The sequence below is a fragment of the Loxodonta africana genome, chromosome 1, assembly GCF_030014295.1.
Source record: "Loxodonta africana isolate mLoxAfr1 chromosome 1, mLoxAfr1.hap2, whole genome shotgun sequence".
NCBI classification, from domain to species: domain Eukaryota; kingdom Metazoa; phylum Chordata; class Mammalia; order Proboscidea; family Elephantidae; genus Loxodonta; species Loxodonta africana.
In genome coordinates, this window is record NC_087342.1 from 120,705,518 (window position 1) to 120,726,377 (window position 20,860).

General features: G+C 36.5%; 1 protein-coding gene across 13 annotated transcripts in view; it reads right to left on the reverse strand.

Moving 5' to 3' along the window:
• DST (dystonin) overlaps positions 1–20,860 on the reverse strand; it is a 482,507-nt gene that overhangs the window by 224,539 nt on the left and 237,108 nt on the right. For 10 of the 13 annotated variants that reach the window (XM_023544665.2, XM_010586936.2, XM_064287505.1 and 7 more), the window contains 3 exons: positions 9,104–9,193; positions 6,776–6,853; positions 5,091–5,183 (listed from right to left, as the gene is read on the reverse strand). In XM_023544665.2, coding sequence (XP_023400433.1) covers positions 5,091–5,183; positions 6,776–6,853; positions 9,104–9,193 — 261 coding nt within the window. Of the gene's footprint in view, positions 1–5,090; positions 5,184–6,775; positions 6,854–8,474; positions 8,574–9,103; positions 9,194–20,860 lie in introns of all 13 variants that reach the window. The other 3 variants (XM_064287570.1, XM_064287564.1, XM_064287576.1) reach the window with 1 other exon arrangement.

Below are 20,860 nucleotides of genomic sequence, written 5' to 3' on the forward strand. Positions count from 1 at the left end.
TTAGTTCCAGAGTCTCTATAACATATAATGTAAAACACACACATACCCAACTAATTCCGGTAGTTGCCAAAAAAAAAAAAAAACTTTGAAAATCTCAGTAAAATATATTCACACTCTAAATTCAGAACAGCAGCCATAAAAATAATAGGATAATTCAACAGCTCAAGAGATAATAAATGATAAATGCCCAAAATATGCTAATAAAATTATTCCTAAAATCAATCTTTTAATATAGTTTTCAGTATTTTATCAAGTAATTTAAATTTCCAAACCATCTCCATTGCCTGACAAATAGCTAGTATCATATCTTATAAATCTATAGGATTTTCATATGAGCAAATTACGTAAATTTTATGAGTTAAAGCATGGAACACTTGGCCACAGGAAACACCTGTGCATTCTTATACATTAATTAAGGCAGTTAAACTTTATATGTAACTTTTAAAATTGGACTCTAGTTAAATATTACGCAATTTTACTAGGGCTTTCTTGTATAAATAATAAATCAGTATGGAACCTGGTCAGCTAAGGTGTGCATGTGTCTTACACTACGTCATAGAGAATATAAAAAGGAACTTAATATAGAATTAAATGGACTTACACATAAGCTGAAATCATATGACTAGTAAAAAAGTAACTGATGATTGCCTTTCTCTAGGTCTTCTAATGATCAAAAGACTGAACTCATTTTAAATTACTAAATAAGAATATTCAATTAAATGGTCACATTTGCAATGAGGGTCCTGATGCTTGTCAGCACCACTCCTTGCAGTATGAGATTTCCTTAGTTATTTAAAGAGGAAATTAAACATTCTCGAGTGCAAAATCTAAGTATTCTAGAAGACAAGCTGGCAAAAGTAAAGCCTTGGGTTGGTTGGCTGGTTTTTAATTTCATTATCAATCTCCTGAAGGGCAATGGAACAGTATACAAGATAATTTAAAAATAAAACAGCTGGTTATCTGTACTCACACAACAGAGAGAGCAACCAGTGATTTTCACTCTCCCTACCCTTCCTCTAGTCCCACCAACCTAAACAACTGTGTGTTTTCAGGACATGCACACTGCTCCCCAACCCAGAGATGACCCATCTTGACTCTCTGACTGGAAGCTGGCATTTATCTTGCAAAACCTACCTCTAATACTTATGAGAAATTCCTCTCATTCTCTAATACCCTTCCAACCTTACCACAGCAACCTCTCTTCTTTCTACATTGTTATTTTTACTTATATTGCTAATAGACCCACCACACTCGACTACAGTGAGGGTGACTATGTTTACCTGCAGATAGCCTGGCTGGAAAATAGATTTAATTTGTGATACAACAAATATTAAAAATAAATAAATAAATTGGTCTTCAAAAACTACTTTCCCTTATTTAAGTAAAGAATAGGAAAAATAAAGCCCAGTCACTCTGTATAAGAATGATGACCAGGTATTTTAAACAGCCTCATACCTTGGCATAATTGGTAAAATACTAATCTTCGGTTATCACAGCACTGAAAAAAATTACTTCACTTAAACAAGAAGGAATATTTTGATTTTACCAAAACATACATGTGTTCCATTTTAAATGGTTCTAATTTAAAAATACTGATAATTTAACAGTCACAATACCTTGTAATTTGGGTCCTAAAGTATACTGGATTCTGTAATAGCATGCCATAGGATATCAGAAGTCAAAGCTCTTTTGGTAATTCTATGACAGGTCCTCCTCTCTACTCCAAAGACACCTGAACCCGAAAGGGCTTTCTTAATATCTTATTACTCACTGTAATGAAAAGTGTTAGAGGAGGGCACAGCAGAGCAAGGACACAGAAGGATTCATGATTATATTGGACATAGCCAAACCAGCAAGGAGCCCTGGTGGCACAATGGTTAAGCATTCAGCTGCTAACCAAAAAGATTGGTGTTTCGAACACGCCTGCGGCTCACGGGAGAAAAAGACCTGGCGATTATTATGCTCCCGTAAAGATTACAGCCTAGGAAACCCCATGGGGGCAGTTCTACTCTGTCACATACGATCACTATGAGTTGGAATTGACTCAAGGACACACAACAACGACCAATAATCAAAGTAGCAGTAATGCTAGACCCTTCCATTTCTTAGCGTGAAACCCAGTAAGAATTTCAGAAGAGGCATCACCCCTTTTCTTCCCCAGTAGCAGCCTCTCCAATGTATGCCTTATTTCATTCCTTTCTGCAACATCTGTAATAGCACCTGTAATCACCTCCTCTCTATCAAACACCCTTAATCTCTCCTCTACCAGAGCTCTCTTCAGCATACAAACATGAATGAGATAAATCTGTTCTATCTACTACTGACCTTTTGCCTTAAATTTCCTCAGACTTAGGGTTTAGACATGCTGCAGTCTAATTCCCAACCTTTTACTAACATTTGGTCCATTATTATCTAGATTCTGCTCCCAGTACCTCTGGAGAATCTTCTACTGGAGAATTTTCTCCAAGGTTCCACTGTCTTCCCTGTAGACTAAACTATTAACCTGTACTCAGTCTTAATTCTCTAACATTCTCTAATGGCATTTCATCATGATGACCATCCTTTCTACTAGAAATTTTCTTCCCATTGCTCCTCAATATTACATCTTACTATTCTTACTCTGTTTTCTCAGCCGGATCTTCTTCCTCCTTTATACCTAAATCAGAGGCCTTCTCCAAGTCTCTTTTTGGCTCTCTGCTCTTTTCCACATATGTTCTTCTCTTGGACCCCTCCCCGCAGGACCTTTCTCTCTCATACACTGATTAACTACCAGGTTTATTACATGTACCTTTGACTTCTCACCTCTGATCTGCTCACCTATCTCCAATTGCTCAGACAGATGCACAAAATCCCATCAAACCTATCATACTGTCAAACCCACCCAGGAAATCACTAGTTTTCCCCTCACCATCACCCATTTCTCTCAGCGGTCTCCTGCTTTGTTTGTTTGTATTTTTGTTTTGTTTTTAATCTCCCAGGCTAAAAAGTTTAAAGTTGTCTTCAGCTAAACCTATTTCCTCTCACCAAGCCCCTTCCTTTCTTTCTTCAAAATGTTACCCCTGGAATTTAATTTTTCATCCCCAAGTTCTGGCCTTTATCACTCTGCTCTGAGATCATCGCCTTGGCTTCTTAGTTTAGCATCTTGACTACCAACTCTGATCATTTCAATCTATTTTACAGGAAAAATATATATATATATTTTTTTTTTTAATTTTACAGAGAATTGATAAATTCAGTTTCCTAAAACAGTACTTTTCAAATGCAGAGCAGTTAAGTGACTTACCCAAAACCATCACCACTGTAGGTAGAAGAGCCAAGAATGAAACTTAGCTCTGCCTCCCCCAAAGGTTGGGTGCTTTCCCCTGCCCTATAGTGCTCCTGAGTCCAGCATTCAAAATCCAGACACGGCCTGCCTCATCAGCTCAGTCAGGAATGATACGATTGCTCCCTGCTCCTCTGACCTTCCCAACTGGGGTTCTTGCTATTTCAGTCCTACTATAACCTTTTTGTCACCTGTGGTGGATACAGCTACCCCCTGCTTTTTCTGCCCCTGGAGTTTATTGGGGAGCTAGCATACCACTGACAGTACATGCTGCCGCCAGGCAGGGCCTATGTAACAGTTTGAAACAGAATAGATGGGCATGTGTCGCAAATTACTGTTTTTACCGGGTATTGTATGAGGTGGTGCTGATTCACAGACTTTTTGGTAGGAAAAACACAAATTTTTAAAATTTTATTTTGTACACATATGTACCTCTGGACTCTAGGGGTAGAATTTGGGATGATAAGGGGTACACATTTGTACCTCTGGATTCCAAGGGTACAATTTGTGCAACAGGGCATAAAACAAAAACCATATTACCTACCAAACATTCAAACACGCTCCATGATTCAGCATTCCCTCCATTACTGAAAACACACAGTATCAACATCGAATTAAAGGAAAAAATAATTGGGTCTTGAAACGGATAAATTCTGGGCCCCAATCCACCTAGGACTAACAGGATTCCTAAGAAAACTGCTAAGAAACTCCATATGAAATCAGCCTTTTAGCTAGTTCTATTTAGACTTTACCCAATTCTGATAACAAGGGTCTGGCTGTGTACTTCGCTCAGGTTCGTCTACTCTATTTAGACCAAAGTTTCTATAACTTTCCACCTACTATCACATCTATCCTGTTCCCAAATGAACTCCAGGTACACTGTTTTCAACCATTCCTCTACAAACCCTATTTGCCAGTCAAATAGAAAAAAAAAAAAAAAGGTTTATTCCTCTCAAGATTTGGTTTAAAACTCCAGTTCCTTTCTGAAGCTGGCAAGTTGTCTCTTCTTTCTTGAAGACTCAGCTTCACAATAGCCAAATCAATAAGATGTGCTGTGAACCTACTGTGGATCAGGCCCTGTGCCGTGCATGGGACGTCACGTGATCAGGCAAGTGGTTAAAAACACTAAAATAAGTTCCAAAGATAGGACTTGCCTTAAACCAAATAAAGGTGATTGTTTTAAACACATCATTTTATAAAACTAAAAATCAAAATTAGCCCTCAATTTGTACAGGTTTATTGGCTTAAAATTCATAACTAAATTAATTTGCATTTGCTCTCCTCAAAGCACATCTCTACATAAAACAAACTCTTCTAATTCACATCTCTTTAGGATAATTATACTGCCATCTAGTGTTTACCATAGCGGAAAACTATAACATCAATAAAAAGCATTCTAAATAAAGACTGAATCATAAAATCCTTACATATCTAAACTCGCTCCCCATCCCAGTATCTAAAACATGTAACACTGTCCAATGAATGAACGTTATGTGCCTGTATTGAATAAAATAAAATCTTTGTCTTAAAACTTGAGACTACAAGCACTGTCCTTAAAGCTACATTTAAGTTGATCGACAACAGAGGAGTTGCCAGGTTCACAAGCAGCAGGTTATTTGAAAGGAACAATATATCGCTTAAGAAAAGAAGCCTGGAATTTATTTTTCTTTCATAGGACATGAGAGCACAATTCACTTTTTACACGAGCCACTTGAAAACTAGCAATGAGAAGTTAAAGGAAGTAACAATTAAGGAAAATGGGGCTTACCTGAAAGTGCAAGATTATTGTCCATATTAGTCCCAATGTCAACTTGGGATTTCCATCTGTTATGTCATCATTTCTAATATTCACTAATTTCACCTGTTTTATATGTGAAGAAGAGATAAAACAGTGTTTTTCAAACCAGCACGTGTATTATCTTTACCTACCTAAAAGCATTCCAGATTATACAAAGAAAGAAATGAGTGATTTAAATACCAGAACTCCTCAAAATACTGTATTATCTCCCATCTTCAATCATTTCAGATTGAAAATTATAGAGTAACCACAAAAGTAAAGGGTATTATTTTGGTTTTGACTTCTAGGGCAAGTACTAGAAGCACTCACATTTAAAAACAAATGACTCAAGTGAAAAGTCTAAATAATTAGAAATAATTTTGTCTTTTGAAATTAAGCTTTCTTTTGTTCTTATTGTTAAGTACAAAACTACTCTGAATTATAAAATAATTTTAACCACTTTCTCATACTTCTGTCACAAAGGTTAAAAAAAGTAGCAGTATTTTTCTATTTACCTATCTTAAACTGGTACCATAGACAAATAAGTAAGTAAGTCACTAGACATTTGCAAGAATGTTCAAATACAAAAAAATAATACTAAGGCTTAAAACTTATCAACTGTCAAACTGTGTGTTTAGGTAAATAAATGTAGTAATAACATCTAACATTTTCTTTCCTGGACAAAACACTGCCAAAAACATTTTGGACAAGGAGATATAATCACCCATTAATCTTTATGGAAACTTTTGCCAGGCTAAAAAATAACAAAGCAAACACTAATAACATTTAAGATATTTAAGCACTGAGCATTTACTAGCACTGAGTAACTATGAGCATTTTAATATTTATAATAAATGAAATGAGAGAAAAATAGAAGTTAGTGTTTCCCGCTCCCTTTTTCTCCCTCCTTTCCTTTTTCCTGCTCCATTAAAAAACAAAATTGCTGCCACCTCTGACTTCTCATTGTTTTCAGTCATTTTCAATTCTCCTGCATTTCTTTTCCTCCCGCTTTTCTACTAATCTAAAAATCACTAAAACTTTGGCCCACTGTAATTCACACTGCCACAAAATCAAGATCATATCCAATATGGTGCTCATTCTTGTCTATGACTTCTCCTGAAACTTCAAACTAGTTGGGGACTGTTCAGAAATGGTTTATTTTTAACTAGTCATAAATTACCAAATATTATCTACTTATAAAAAATAAAATTTGCCTCATCACTATTAAGTATTAAAAATGCTTATACTAAGGCTGATAAAATTCTGAAATAATATTTTTATATTCTTTTTTATTAAGTATAAGAAGATGCTTTTTAAAAAATAAAGTATTGCGTCTCCACTACTAATAAGCATTCTGAACATCCTAGTGCTACTAAAACGTCATTAACTCCCTAGGTAAATGCACTCTAGATCAAACAGGGGGAAAATCAGTAGCTATTACTCAGATGGAAAAGTAACCACTTATAAATTCTTCTGGGCTTACAGCTACTATTAACTTCCTTTGCTTTGGAGCAAATGTTTAAAAACATTTTAAAATATTTGCCTTATCAAAGGGCAAGCTTAATGATTACAATTCCCAGGCAAATTTAACCTTTTTCATTCCCTGACATGCTTCTGTGCAGGTTTACTTAACTCACACACGTTTAAATGATTACAATCTTTGAGAAACATCATACCTGGTGTCTTTTCAAATAGTCAAGTGCAATTTGTACATTCTGTAGTCTGTGAAAACGCATCCGACCTTTCTCTCTGGGCTAAGAATAGAAAAACGCAGGGTATAAGAAACACTATAATTTCGGAGACCGTTGCCCATGCTAAATTAAATGTATTTTCGCTCATCTTAGTATGTCAAAACAGTATTTACTCTTTAGCTAAATCCACAAAATTTTTAAGAGAAACTTTTAATTTCTTTGCATTATCAGGGCTTGAATTTAAACCACTAGAGCTTATTCCCAATACGTTTTATTTAAACATGCTTTATTCCAAATATTTTATTCAAACAAAAGGAAAAAAAAAATGCTACAGAACATACAAACTTTTTCTATTTGCTAATAGTACAATTTCAGCCTAGATTTATTAGCTATGGATGCAAAAATGAATTAAATACAATTCCCCATTTTACCTTCTAAATAAACGCTAATTTCTAACAAGAGGGTTTTTATAATTACATACGTATGGCATGTTAATGAAAATGAGGTAAAGTAGCATGCAGTTAATATAAAAAACACAAGAAGTAGAAAGACAGAGGAGGCTTAACCATAATAGAGGAAGAGAAAAAACAATTAAAGTCTTATATTTCCTCTTTATTTTAGCTTTCTCATAAAATTAGTTGGACTCTATAACAATCTATAAGAACATGGGAATGAACATATATATTTTCTCAGTCTCAGGAAAACTGACAAACCATGATTCTTTTCCTTGATGCCGTTTCCCTTAAAAAAGTTACAAACAGAAGGAAAACAGAAGGAAACAGAGCTGAGAAAATGTTTAACAAAAATACAAATAACTGAGTTGAAATTCACCACATAAAATCTTTCAAAGGGGGGAAAAAAAAAAGAAAACTGACAGCTTAGCTGCTCAAATATGAATATGTTGCTGAAGCCAAAGGCAGCATAATAAAACAGACAGCAGAGCACAGAAAGGAAAAATAAGTTCTGTATAACAGGTAGAGATGATGTGGTAGTTAGTTCACTCACTGGATCCAAGAAAAGGACAATCTCCAATGAAATGGGGGGGGGGGGCGGGGAGGGGGTGGCACTAGGGATGCTTATCATCTTGCACAAGTGGGTTCAAATCAACTAAGCATTATGGAGATTAAACAGCTCCGTGGGCACTATCAGGACTCTGGATTTTCAAATTTACAGTATGAGAAATACATGTAAAGGATGTCCATCAAACACCTATAGCCAAAAAGATACGATTTTAAAGCAGAAATTTAAATAATATGTAGAATTTCCATAAATCCCTTCAAAAAAAGCAACCTATAGTTACCATGTTTAAAATTTCGATTTCAGGAGTGGAACGAATTTCCAGAAAATTGTGAAGGGAGGTATAAGATTTGAGTATTTACGTAAAATTATTTAGCTAAAATGCCACCGTGTGATTTATGCAGACACGTTCATTTACCATGCAGTGCGCAGTAACGTGTAAATAATTTAATCGTTTTAGTTCTCTGAAGATAAACTTAAAGAGAAAATATTTCCTTGGTCCAACTTTTCAGTATGCGCACACACACACATCCACCTCACTCTGGGTTGTGGTCCTTTCTACACTTTTCTAAAAAGGAACCCGAACCCGTGGGTTATTTCTCTCCCACGTTAGCGCTCACCGCACCGGAATGGCTAGGTTAGTAGAGTTATGGGGGCCGACACCTACCCCCTTATCCTCATCCTCCACATCCTCATGCTGTTCATATTCGCATGCTTCTGTCGCACTCACCAATCGCAAGGTCTTCAAAAAATCCCGCTCCCTTGGCTAATGAACACAACAGACAGAAGGTAGACAGGACAGCGAAGACACAGGACAGACCAGAAATGAAGAGAAGAGCGTGAACAGAACATAATGAAGGGGGACAGGTAACCAAGAAGGGAGGTATGGTCACAAAAAAAGGGAGTGACACCGGCGGAATGGGTTAGACCATTTCTCAGAAAGCTATGCTTATTTCCTTGCTATCTGTGAGTCTTTTAATACGTGGTCACATATGCATCCAACTTCTGCTAAGCAAAACCGAACGATAAAAAAAGAAGCAAAAGCAAAAATAGTATTTTAATTATAGAGATGATTATATAACTGAAGTCATCAAAATGCTTCACTCTCTCAAATTCACATCATTCGAAGTCTGAAAATGCTTAGGAATCTACCCAGATCTCTTTTCTCCAGGCAGAAATCACCGCTGAAAAACTGAATGTTGCAAAAATCTGAACCATCTGTGCTGAAAACACACTGGTCCTAGACGGAGAGTATTAACATGCGCTTTAAAATAAATTGGGAAATTTAAAACTTACCAAGGTATCTCCTGAAAGAACTTCTAAAAGAGAGATCAAATTGTGTCCATCCCTTAAGTCTTCATAGAGGTCATTCACATGTTTTCGAACCTACACAGAAAAAAAGCAACTTCAGACATTTGGTTCTAGACTCTATGATCATCTAATAATACTCTTAAACAAGAAAGGGGAGAAGCATAAAGCATTCATTGTATGGTATTTATATGGTTATCTTTTTTTTTTTTTTTTTACTTTCTCATTAGTTAAAAACCCAAAAGTAAATTTCAGATGAGTAACTCATAAAAACAAGTAGAATTCTTACATTTCTAACACACTAGAATAAATACAAGCCAGGGCAATCATGTGGAGTCATATTTTAAAAAATATAGCCAATGCTTTGAACTTATCCACGAATCCTGATACAGCAACCAAAGGTACCTTAACAAGAAGGTCAGGTTTTTATCCCCCAGGCAGTCTTCCTACTATCTAGCCACAAAAGAACCAAGGATGCCAGAGGCACACACTGCATATTTTTAAAAATCCATAGACATAAGTTGAGTGATACCTGAAACTCTGTGTACTATTTTTGCAACTTCCTGTGAGTCTATAATCACTTCAAACTAAAAAAAAAAAAAAAAATTTTTTTTTTTTTTTAATCCATACATGTCAGGTTAAAAGGACCCTTTCCAAACCTTCCGCTGCACAACAGAAATCTTGTGGCAGAAAGCTTTCAGAACCACATAACCCTAGCATAAAATTAACACTCAAGCTACAACAGCTTCCCCTATTCCAGAGAACTGATTTAAGCCTGTGATTTTAGAGCTCAACCCACCAAAAATGCCCCACAAAAGCTTTGTTCAGTCTCCTAAAGGTCAAGCTTCAGTCTGTAACTACTTGGCCTTCTGCAAGGTTTGTGCTAGAGAGACAAATATCAAAGCAACCTATGAAGATGGCTGTTTCACAGTAGGCTGGTACATTTACATTTTCTCCGTTTTTAGTCTTTCTGAGCTGCATTACTTTGGCATGTTGTTGTTGTTGTTAGATGCCGTCGAGTCGGTTCCAACTCATAGTGACCCTATGCACAACAGAAGGAAACACTGCCCGGTCCTGCACCATCCTCACGATCGTTGTTATGCTTGAGCTCATTGTTGCAGCCACTGTGTCAATCCACCTCGTTGAGGGTCTTCCTCTTTTCTGCTGACCCTGTACTCTGCCAAGCATGATGTCCTTCTCCAGGGACTCATCCCTCCTGACAACATGTCCAAAGTATGGTAAGACACAGTCTCACCATCCTTGCCTTTAAGGAGCATCCTGGCCGCACTTCTTCCAAGACAGATTTGTTCATTCTTTTGGCAGTCCATGGTATATTCAATATTCTTCACCAACACCACAATTCAAAGGCGTCAACCCTTCTTCGGTCTTCCTTATTCATTGTCCAGCTTTCACATGCATATGATGCGATTGAAAATACCATGGCTTGGGTCAGATGCACCTTAGTCCTCAGAGTAACATCTTTGCTCTTGGACACTTTGAAGAAATCCTTTGCAGCAGATTTGCCCAAAGCAATGCGTCTTTTGATTTCTTGACTACTGCTTCCATGGCTGTTGATTGCGGATCCAAATAAAATGAAATCCTTGACAACTTCAATCTTTTCTCCGTTTATCATGATGTTGCTCGTCGGTCCAGTTGGGAAGACTTTTTTTTTCTTTATGTTGAGGTGTAATCCATACTGAAGGCTGTGGTCTTTGATCTTCATCAGTAAGTGCTTCAAGTCCTCTTCACTTTCAGCAAGCAAGGTTGTGTCATCTGCATAACGCAGGTTGTTAATGAGTCTTCCTCCAATCATGATGCCCCGTTCTTCTTCGTATAGTCCAGCTTCTTGTATTATTTGTTCAGCATACAGATTAAATAGGTATGGTGAAAGAATACAACCCTGATGCACACCTTTCCTGACTTTAAACTGATCAGTATCCCCTTGTTCTGTCCAAACAACTGCCTCTCGATCCATGTACAGGTTCCTCATGAGCACAATTAAGTGTTCTGGAATTCCCATTCTTACTTTGGCATAAAAAAAAAAAAATAGCTTCCATTAAAAGAACCAAACAACTGGTCCAGAAAGAGGCAGGGCTAGAATCCAACCTACTTCACATTTGGCTCAAGCAGTATATACTTGCTATCTTTTGAAGTCAACTCTGAAGGTTTAGGTATGTGTCAAATTTCTTTGCACTTCCAAAATGTCAAGTGAGTACCCAGCACAAAGTAATAAAAAGAATATAACCAAAAACATCTGACTATACAATAACAGAGAAGAAAAGGCCTACTGTAAGCTGGAAGGAAACCTTTATGACACTTTTCTCCAAAAAAAAAGTAGTTTAAATGTCATCAAACTTTATTATCTTATTTGACTACCTATACGCATGTTTTGCAATGTCTTTTATTAGTGTCAGAAAATATTTTTGACTGATGAAGAAAAAATTCCCTTAGGAGTTTCATGTCAAAATCACCAGCTCCTACACCTAATATTTTGGGAATCTTTGCCTAAGTCACAGAATCTACTATTCGATCACCCCTCTATGCTTCAGTGGAATACAAGCACACAATCAGGATAAGGCCTCGCATGGCAGTAACTAGCCCAACAGTGGAAATTTCATTCTCTCCTGGTCCACTGTACTCACACCCTGCCAGAGTCACATTTCACTCCATATTCTATTTCCTGTGTCTTTCTCACTCCAGGATGGTGTGTGATTCTGAACACTTACTTCATAGGAAGGCAATTTGATAACTTGCCTTGCCAGAATAAACTAAACCCCCACCATCAGGGAAACTCCCCGAACACGATTATCATTTTTCACCATCATCCTTATGCAACAGTCAACAGAAATAAAATTAGACCTATTTCGAGAAGAAGAGTAATAATCTGCCATGCAAAAACAAATTAGGAAAAGAGAAAACACCATAAGAGAAAAAGAATTTTCTCTTGCATTTCCATCCAGCTTCTGCAACTGGCCTCATGAACTTGCACCCGCTCCCCAAACTCTGTATGCCTCAGTTTCCTCATTTGCAAAATAAAGGCTTGGAAGCAGATGGCTTCTTGCTGAAACTACAGAACAAAACTTCTGTGATCTGCAAACAAAGTTATTTTTTTTTTCATCTATGCTCTATCAACTTAAAAGAAAAACATATAAAGTGGAAATCTACTCTTAAATTTTATGGTTTAATTTCTTAAGATTTTTAAAAGAAAATACAGAAATAGACTAATTTAACTTCCATAACGGTTGAAAAATCCTGAAATATAATACTGCCTGTTTTTCCTAGCTCAGGTGATTATTCTGAGGGCCCACAGACTAATGTACAGAAATACTGTACAGAGATAATGTACAAAAGTAATATACATTTTAAAATGCTATACAAACATGATATTATTACTACCATCTATCTTCCTCATTCTATGAAAAGCGCATGTCACTACTGGCAATAATAAACAAAAATATATACATGTTGAGTTATTACTAGGTACCTGACCTGGTGTTGAACGTTTTGTAAACATTGGCTCATCGTCCCAAAAACAAACAAATGGGACAAAAAGAATGTCTTAAAAATCAATACTATGGGAAAGGGGTGGTGTGAATGAACTGAGGGAAAAAAAACTAGGGTTCTAGAGAAATTTTTCATCAGGTGAGCAATTTAAGGGAAAGAAAAGATGATGAGAAGGAAAATTAAAGTTAAGCTGACAGAGAAAAGCTTTTTATTTTGTCCTACGTCTGAGTCATGGACATTTGGTCTGGTAACTTTCCTTCATAGATGACTATACTACAGCCAATAGTCTTAACTTTCCATTTTCAATGTTTAATAAAACATTCTTTCTTCTCTTTTTGGATATTTTCTCCCTGTGAGACAAAGAACTATCTGGATAAATAGTGTTAGGGGAAGTGATGAGCAAAGTTAAAGCACTATGAGACACTCTGGGATTAAATTATATAACTTCAATTACATAATAAGGGTGTGGCCCCACTTTATTTCACACAATTCTCCCATAATTTAACCCTGCTTTTTAAAACTGCACCAGCGGTTCACCCCTAGAGGGCACTAATCTCTTACTTTAGGGAATATTCTAAGGAAGGCACATAAATAGACTAGAAAATACTCTATGGGAAAAAAATCCTAAACAAGATGCTGATGTTGAATAAACAATACTTCAAACTCATTGTGGAGAAAGAACAGAGTGGATTATGCCAGCTCTGTATCATCAAAATACTACTCCAAAAACACTAGTCCAAAAAATTGTATTCTTAGCCTATAATTGTTTAGTGTTACATGAGGTAAATAAATTCTAATCTGAAGAAAAGAGGTTTATCATATAGCTGCTTATTTAATGTTTAAAATGTGTCACTCTGTCAAAAGTCTAACTTTGTAGTGGTTGATGTTAATCTGAATAAATCCCACAGAAATTTTACTTTCCACATTTAAACAGATTGCTACCACGTACCCACAGTTCAATTCAGGTCACTGAACATTTCTTCTGCATCCATTCTATGAAAAAATGAAACTAACTCCATTGCCACCGAATTTATTCTGACTTATAGTGACCCTACAGGACAAAGGAGAACTACCCGATAGGGTTTCCAAGGAGTGGCTTGTGGATTTGAACTGCTTACCTTTTGGTTAGCAGCCAAGCTCTTAACTACTCTGCCACCAGGATTCCATTCTATGCCAGAGTATTAATTTCCAATGGTATAAAGATGAATAAGAGTACTACCTCTTGAAGGCTGCAGTCTAACTGTGATGATAAAAACTTAGAAATTTTGGCATAAAGTAAACATAGTCACATCTCCTGGAGAAAGCTATGGAGGAGCTTTAACGGAGTCTGGGTCTTAGAGATCCTCCTAGAAAAGAAGATGGGAATGTTTCCCGTGCAGGGAAGAGGAAGAACAATGGAAAAAGGCAGGGATGCATGAACTGTATGGTGAGTTCCAAGGAAGAGATGCAGTCTGGGAAATTCTGAAGTGTGAGGTGGAAGATGAGTCAGGAAAGTAGGCCAGGAGATATCACAGGCTGTATATGCCCCGTTAAGAAGCTTGGTTTTCCTAAGCGAGAGAACTTCTGAAGGTTTTTAAGCGGGACAAGGACACAGTTATCTCTGACCAATACAAAGGCTCCTTGTAAGTGTTTTATCATCTTACACAACCCAAATTACAAGTAAAACCAAGGGCCCAATCTGTACAGCAAGAAAAAGCAAATTAAAAAGGAGATTCAATCAATGAAGTCTGGGTAAAAACTAAGCATCCAACATAGCAGCAGAGAACACAGTATCAGCCACACTAAGAATTCAGCCCTCTCTTAAAGTTCACATCTAAAAGACACAGTATTCTGGAAAACAATCGGCTGTCTTTAGAAAGGAACATAAATAATGAAAGAAGGCTTGTCCCAAATGAGATCGCCTCATGGCCTTGTACTAACCGGGTGAAGACTAGGCAGTCAGCTGTAGTAAAAACTAAGAATTAAAGTGTTTTCCATGTAGGTTTTTTTTTTTTTTTTTTTAAAGATCAAACAAATATATTCATGCAAAATAAGCTATTAAGTTCTCCCAGGAGAGGTTCTTAAAAGTCTTAATTCAGTTACTAAATAAAAATGTACATTAAAATATTATCACATCAATTACTGATAAGTAAATTGATGCTTTTAAAATACACAGAAATGCTTAAAAACAGTATGCTCTCTTAGGCAGTTGCCTTATCTGAACAGTTTTATTTATTACCAACCTATTTCAATACTATTTCATAAGGAGCTGTGAAAGAATAAAACTACAACCCAGACTCTACCTAAATTACTATAAATTCTAAATTAGTACAGTTAAATACAATGAGAAATATCCTTATTTGATGTAATAAAAAGGTTGCCATGCTTTTTTTATAGGCAATATGAAAAGTAAGCATTAAAAAAAACACCCAGTGCCCTCGAGTCAATTCCGACTCAAAGCATTAAAGTCATACCTGATTAATCTCCTTGCCTTTTGGTAACTATAAAATACTTGTCATACTTCTTAACGTATTAAAGAATAAAAAGTTTTCAATAAACCAGTGCTGGCACTGGGCAGTACAAACCATCTGTCTACTTTATATTAGGCCTGATTAGTTCATTGCAAAAAAAGGTTTCTCTTTTAATCTTTCAGGTTCACAAATCTACAATCAATCAAAAGAAAAACAAAACAAAACAGTCTTTATCTTTCACCACCAGGTGGAACTATAGAGAGTCAAATAAAATAAAAGCATCTGACTGCAAACTAAGAACAGGCATTTTTTATATTTTCTTTCCTATAGTTTCACCAGAGTTAGAAACCTTTTAAGAATGCTATTCCAATTTTTTTTTTAAGTATGGGTTTATTCTCCACTTTTCTATTAACAGTTTTCTAATGTTCTTTTCTGTTTGTTAGTATGTTTCTTTGTCTGAGGTTTTGGTTGGTTGGTTCTAGTTTGGTTTGGGTTGGGTTTTGGGGTCTCCTGCCTTTCCTTCCAGCTCTTCCCTTTTGTCAACAAGAAAGCAGAGAAAAATCTATTTTTGTTTGTGTTTTTCTCCTTAGCCTACAGACTTTTCATCTTTTGCATAGCTGTACAGATCTTGGTGCTGAGCAATTATAAATAATTTTCTGAAACAAAATTTTAGAAATAAGTTTCTCTAGTCCTTCAAATAAATAATATTTCATGGTATCATACTACCCACTATTTTTTCAGGTTTATTTTTATTAAGATATGTTTTATACAATTATCATACATTGTCAAGCAAATGAGCACTGGTTTGTACAGACAGCAACAGTATTCATTCCACTTGTGGAAGAAAAACAGCTAAATGTATTCTTAAAAAAAAAAAAATTTTAAGTAAGACTAAAGGATGTTTCTGTCCAGATTTCTGTCTCTGAGGGTAAAACCCAGTGATGTTTGGGAGGAGAATATGGGCCTCGTATTTTTTAAGTTTTTCAAGTATCTTCCTAGCTCATTATTTATACAAATCTTTCTTTAAGCTATTTATCACTTCATGAAGTCAATGGTAACTGCTATATCAACAGCTTTTTCCAGTAATAGCATAAGGAGATGAGGTGGAGCCAATCTCATGAATTTTTAGGCTCACCTCTTTCCCTTCCTCCGGCCACCCCACAATTTGGGCAATAGAAATAAAAAGTTGGTAAAAACTGAAGAATTACTTTCACACTTCTCAAAAACCTGAAACCCTTGCCACCAAGTTGATTCCAACTCATAGCAACTCTGTAGGGCAGAGCAGTACTGCCCCATAGGGTTTCCAACCCTATAATCTTTACAGAATCAGCCTGCCACATCTTTCTCCCTAGGAGCAGCTAGTGGGTTCACACCACCGACCTTTTGCTTAGCAGCTGAGCGCTTAACCACTGTGCCACCAAGGCTCCTTACCAGTTCTCATGAGTAATTAATAAGCTACTGAAAAAGACTAAATTTTTATATAAATGGAAATATATATGACTATAATAATAAAACTGAGCCCTGGTGGTGAAGTGATTAAGAACTATGGCTGCTAACCAAAAGGCTGGCAGTTCAAATCCACCAGCCACTCCTTGGAAACCCTATGGAGCAGCTATACTGTCCCATAGGGTCGCTATGAGTCAGAACCAACTCGAAGCAACAGCGTAGTAATATAACAAGACCAATAAAGACAGCTACAGTAAAATATTATTAAAATAGCTAAGTGTTACATGGGTTCATATGTATCGAGTCCTAAAAAATACAACTAGACATGAAACAAAGACTTATTTAATATAGGTTGTCTATAACGACAGCTTCATAACCCTATCCTTTATCACCAGCATTTTAAACAGATTCTATATCATTTTGAAATTCTACCTTTTACTGAAATTATTTTAAAACGAAGTTATACTTTTCAATAAAAATCATGCAAAAGTTTTTTTTAATGTTAAATTAATTTTATTTAAATTATAGCCATGATCAAAATTCACAACTAGTTCAAAGCGTGTATCTCTTCAATAAATCCCCACTTAATGACTAATCACATCAACTTCATGAATCAGGTTCAAATTATTATAAATTCAAAGTGCCCAAACAATCCATACAGTCTCTTAACTCTTCTTGCCTCATGTTACCACTGTATCAGTTTCCCCCATTCCTGTCTACTCACCTTAAAAAAATCCCTTCCTCTCGAGTCGACTTCGATTCTATAGCGACCCTACCTATCCACTCATATTTCTTACTACCTGTAATGGTATACTATCCCTCAACACAATTTTCTCTTAATAAATTTAAATAGGTGGACCCATAGGCCAAACACAGCTAATCCAAACACATTTCTTCTTGGTAGGGATTCTCTCATCTAAAATCTCTAGAAAAAATACAGTCATGATACAACAAAACTATTGTTTAAATTTATATCACTGAAGCACTGCCTTCTGAGTTAACAAAAGTTATATAAATTATATACAGTGTTCTATAGTACTCTGCTTTCCTGAAACAGGGACCAGGAAACAAAGATTAAAACCTTGACCCTAACAATTAATAGCTGTCTGACCTTATATGTGACAACATATTTGAGAATCTTGCTATATCCTCAACCAAATTTTCTTTATTTGGGTAGTTAGAAGTACAAATAAGAACGTTTATGTCAGGGTGCTTTAGAAACTGGCAAGTATTATGTAGATTTAAGTTACCATCATAATTCTACTATCTAGTCCAATAGTTCTCAGTCTTAATCACATTCATTCCTTTATATAACAAATATAACATTTGCTTTATTATTCTAAAGTAAAATTCAGAAAAATTCATAATATAATCTTCTCTATAGTAGCTCTGGAAACTGATGGTGTAGTGGTTAAGTGCTATGGCTGCTAACCAAGTGTTCAGCAGTTCAAATCCACCCGGCGCTCCTTGGAAACTCTATGGGGCAGTTCTACTCTGTTCTATAGGGTCACTGTGAGTCGGAATCGACTCAACGGCAGTGGGTTTGGTTTGGGTTTTTATAGTAGTTCTGCACTTACATATTTAAAAACCAGTAATAAAGTAGAAATAACAGAAACACAATTTACGAAATAGTGCTATACGCAAATGTATTCAGTAAAAGACACAATTTAGTCAAATTGAATGTATACTGGAATCACTGTGACAGCAACGCCCACAAATACAGGCAGGTCCAGGTGGTGCTGTACTGGTAATTTCATAACCCCAGCATTAATGCCACCAGTGCCATGATTTTCCAAAATGGTGAACTCTTTCTTGATAATATTCTGAACAAAACACTACAATCTTCCCTTGATTTACACAGTGGTTTCATTATTTAAAATTCAGTGTATTTTAAAATCATGCAGAAAATACTTTGGGTTTAACTGTCAAAAGAATTAGGTTCTAGACACAGAAGACTGTAAATAGGCTTTGCTCTTTTATGACTGACAGGCAGACATTTGAAGGTCAAATGCGAGGTGTTATGGAATCCTAAACCCTATACCTGTGGGTGTGGTCCTGTGCTGAAACAGGGTTTTCTTTGTTGTGATAATGAGTCTACATACACATATAGGGTGTGTCTTAAACCTAATCACTTATGAGTTATAAAAAGAGCAGATTAGACGCAGATGCACGCACAAACTGATGAATGCCACGTGGGGATCACCAAATAACCGAGGAATGCTGGGCTACCTACAAGGAAGAAATCTACATGGCTCAGAACCCGATTTGGACTTTCAGCTTCCAGAACTGTGAGAAATAAACCTTAAAAGCCACCCACTTGTGGTACTGATATTGGGCAAGTCACTTAATACAGATGAACCTCAGTTTTCTCATCTGCAAAATGGGGGTGGGCACAATACTACTACATACTTCATAAAATTACTGACATTGAATGAAACAATATATAGAAAAATGCTTTATAAGAATGCTATACAAATCTTTTAATTTCATGTTGTTATATATATAGGGAACTGAGAAATGAAAATGTAAACAAATACTATATTCTAAAACATCGCCCATTCAGTCCACTAATTGGAGCTGTGTTCAGGTAGGTCCACTAGGTTGCTCTTTGGAAATAAAGATGACAACTGAGATACAACAACTTTTTGCTCATTTGCCCCTTAATGCCAGTTCCCTTTTTCAGACTGGTTTTCTTCATACCTAGTGATGGCAACTAACAACATTACCAGCTTCCATTTAAAAAAAAAAAACCTTAATTGCTTTGGGGGATAAGGTGGAATAATTTTGGAGTATTGGAGGGGGTGGCACTGCAGTGTAGAGTATGCATGGTTTGATTCCAGAGTAAAAGCTTTTAACACTGAGAAGGCAGCATGAGGGTCCTGAAGCAGCTGGTGAGTAGGAAGAGAACGGCATAGGAAAGAAATATAGGGAAGCAGCAAATGAAAAAAAATTTCAACTACTTTGCAATTCTGATTAAAGTACTGGTTGTGGCAACTGCCCTGAATACTTCTGAATTGAATCATCTCTTTGGGGCCTTTGTCAATGTGCTGCTTTAGCGCGTTTACACCTGTTACACATTTAGGACCTGTTACACAGTGATTCAACAATTAAAGGGACACTTGCCCCCAAAGAAGATTTGTTTTCTCTCCTCCTGGCACCATTGAAAATGACAGTTCATTCCAACACAGTTGTTTATAGAAAAAAGTTACAACTTCAAAAAAAAAAAAAAAAAAGCACACTTATTGCCATCAAGTCAATAACGACTCATAGCAATCCTATAGGACAGAGCAGAACTGCCCTTTAGGGTTTCCAAGGCTGAAATCTTTACGGAAGCAGACTGTCACATCTTTCTCCCACAGAGCAGCTGGTAGGTTTGAACCACCAACTTTCGTTTAGCAGCCAAGTGCTTAGCCACTGCAGCACCAGGGCTCCTTAGTTACAACCTCAGGGCACACATGCAAAAAAAGAAAAAAAATCAAACCACCTTGTACCCTCATAAAGTGACTTCACCTACTTCATGGATGATGTCCGACATGGCTCTGTCAGTTTTGTGGTAATGGTTATGAGTCAGGCTCTAGGCTCAGAAGGAAGCCAAGTGCTCATAGAGAGAGGCAAGTGCTGGGCGAGTAATAAAACCTACTGATGGATAAGGCTCCAGAAGAGGTAGGGCTGGCAAGTGCGGATATCCTCTGGCCACACCATCATGGGCACTTCCTGGTGTCACTTTCAGAGCATTATTTGCCAGGGGGAGAGACTAACTACCACAGGAGACACAAGTAGTTACCTCATCTCCTTTTTTAAGCCTCAGGACTGGAAAATCTACAGGCTCTTCCAGTAGCATATTTCATACTTTTAAGGCCTTGACACTTGATATGCAAACAAATTAACTCCTCTCTAAACATAAACCCATTTCCTCAAGACCTTACAAGTAAACAACTGGGAACAACTGGTTGCATCCTCTTCGTCAAAGCTTTGAAATAATCCAGGACTACGATCAAGACAACTGTCACAGGGAAATGGACACTGAAACTATTTTTAAAGACACCCCCAGATGATGAGATTCCACTGCCTCTGCTACCATCCATTCTAATGCTTAACACCTCTTCCCTGTCAAAAACATTTTTCCCTAAATCCATATGCTAATCCAGGTCCTCCGTATCACAATTTACATTTTCCAATATAAAACCATAGCAAAATGTATCTGAGGAACTGATGTTTGGAATAAAATTATAAATACAGGGGAATTCTGTTAATTACTTAATGAAAAAAAAAAACTAGCAGGTGTTACATAAACTTTTGTTTTATCTCTACAATAGAAACATATTTTCGATAGGATTAAAATTTC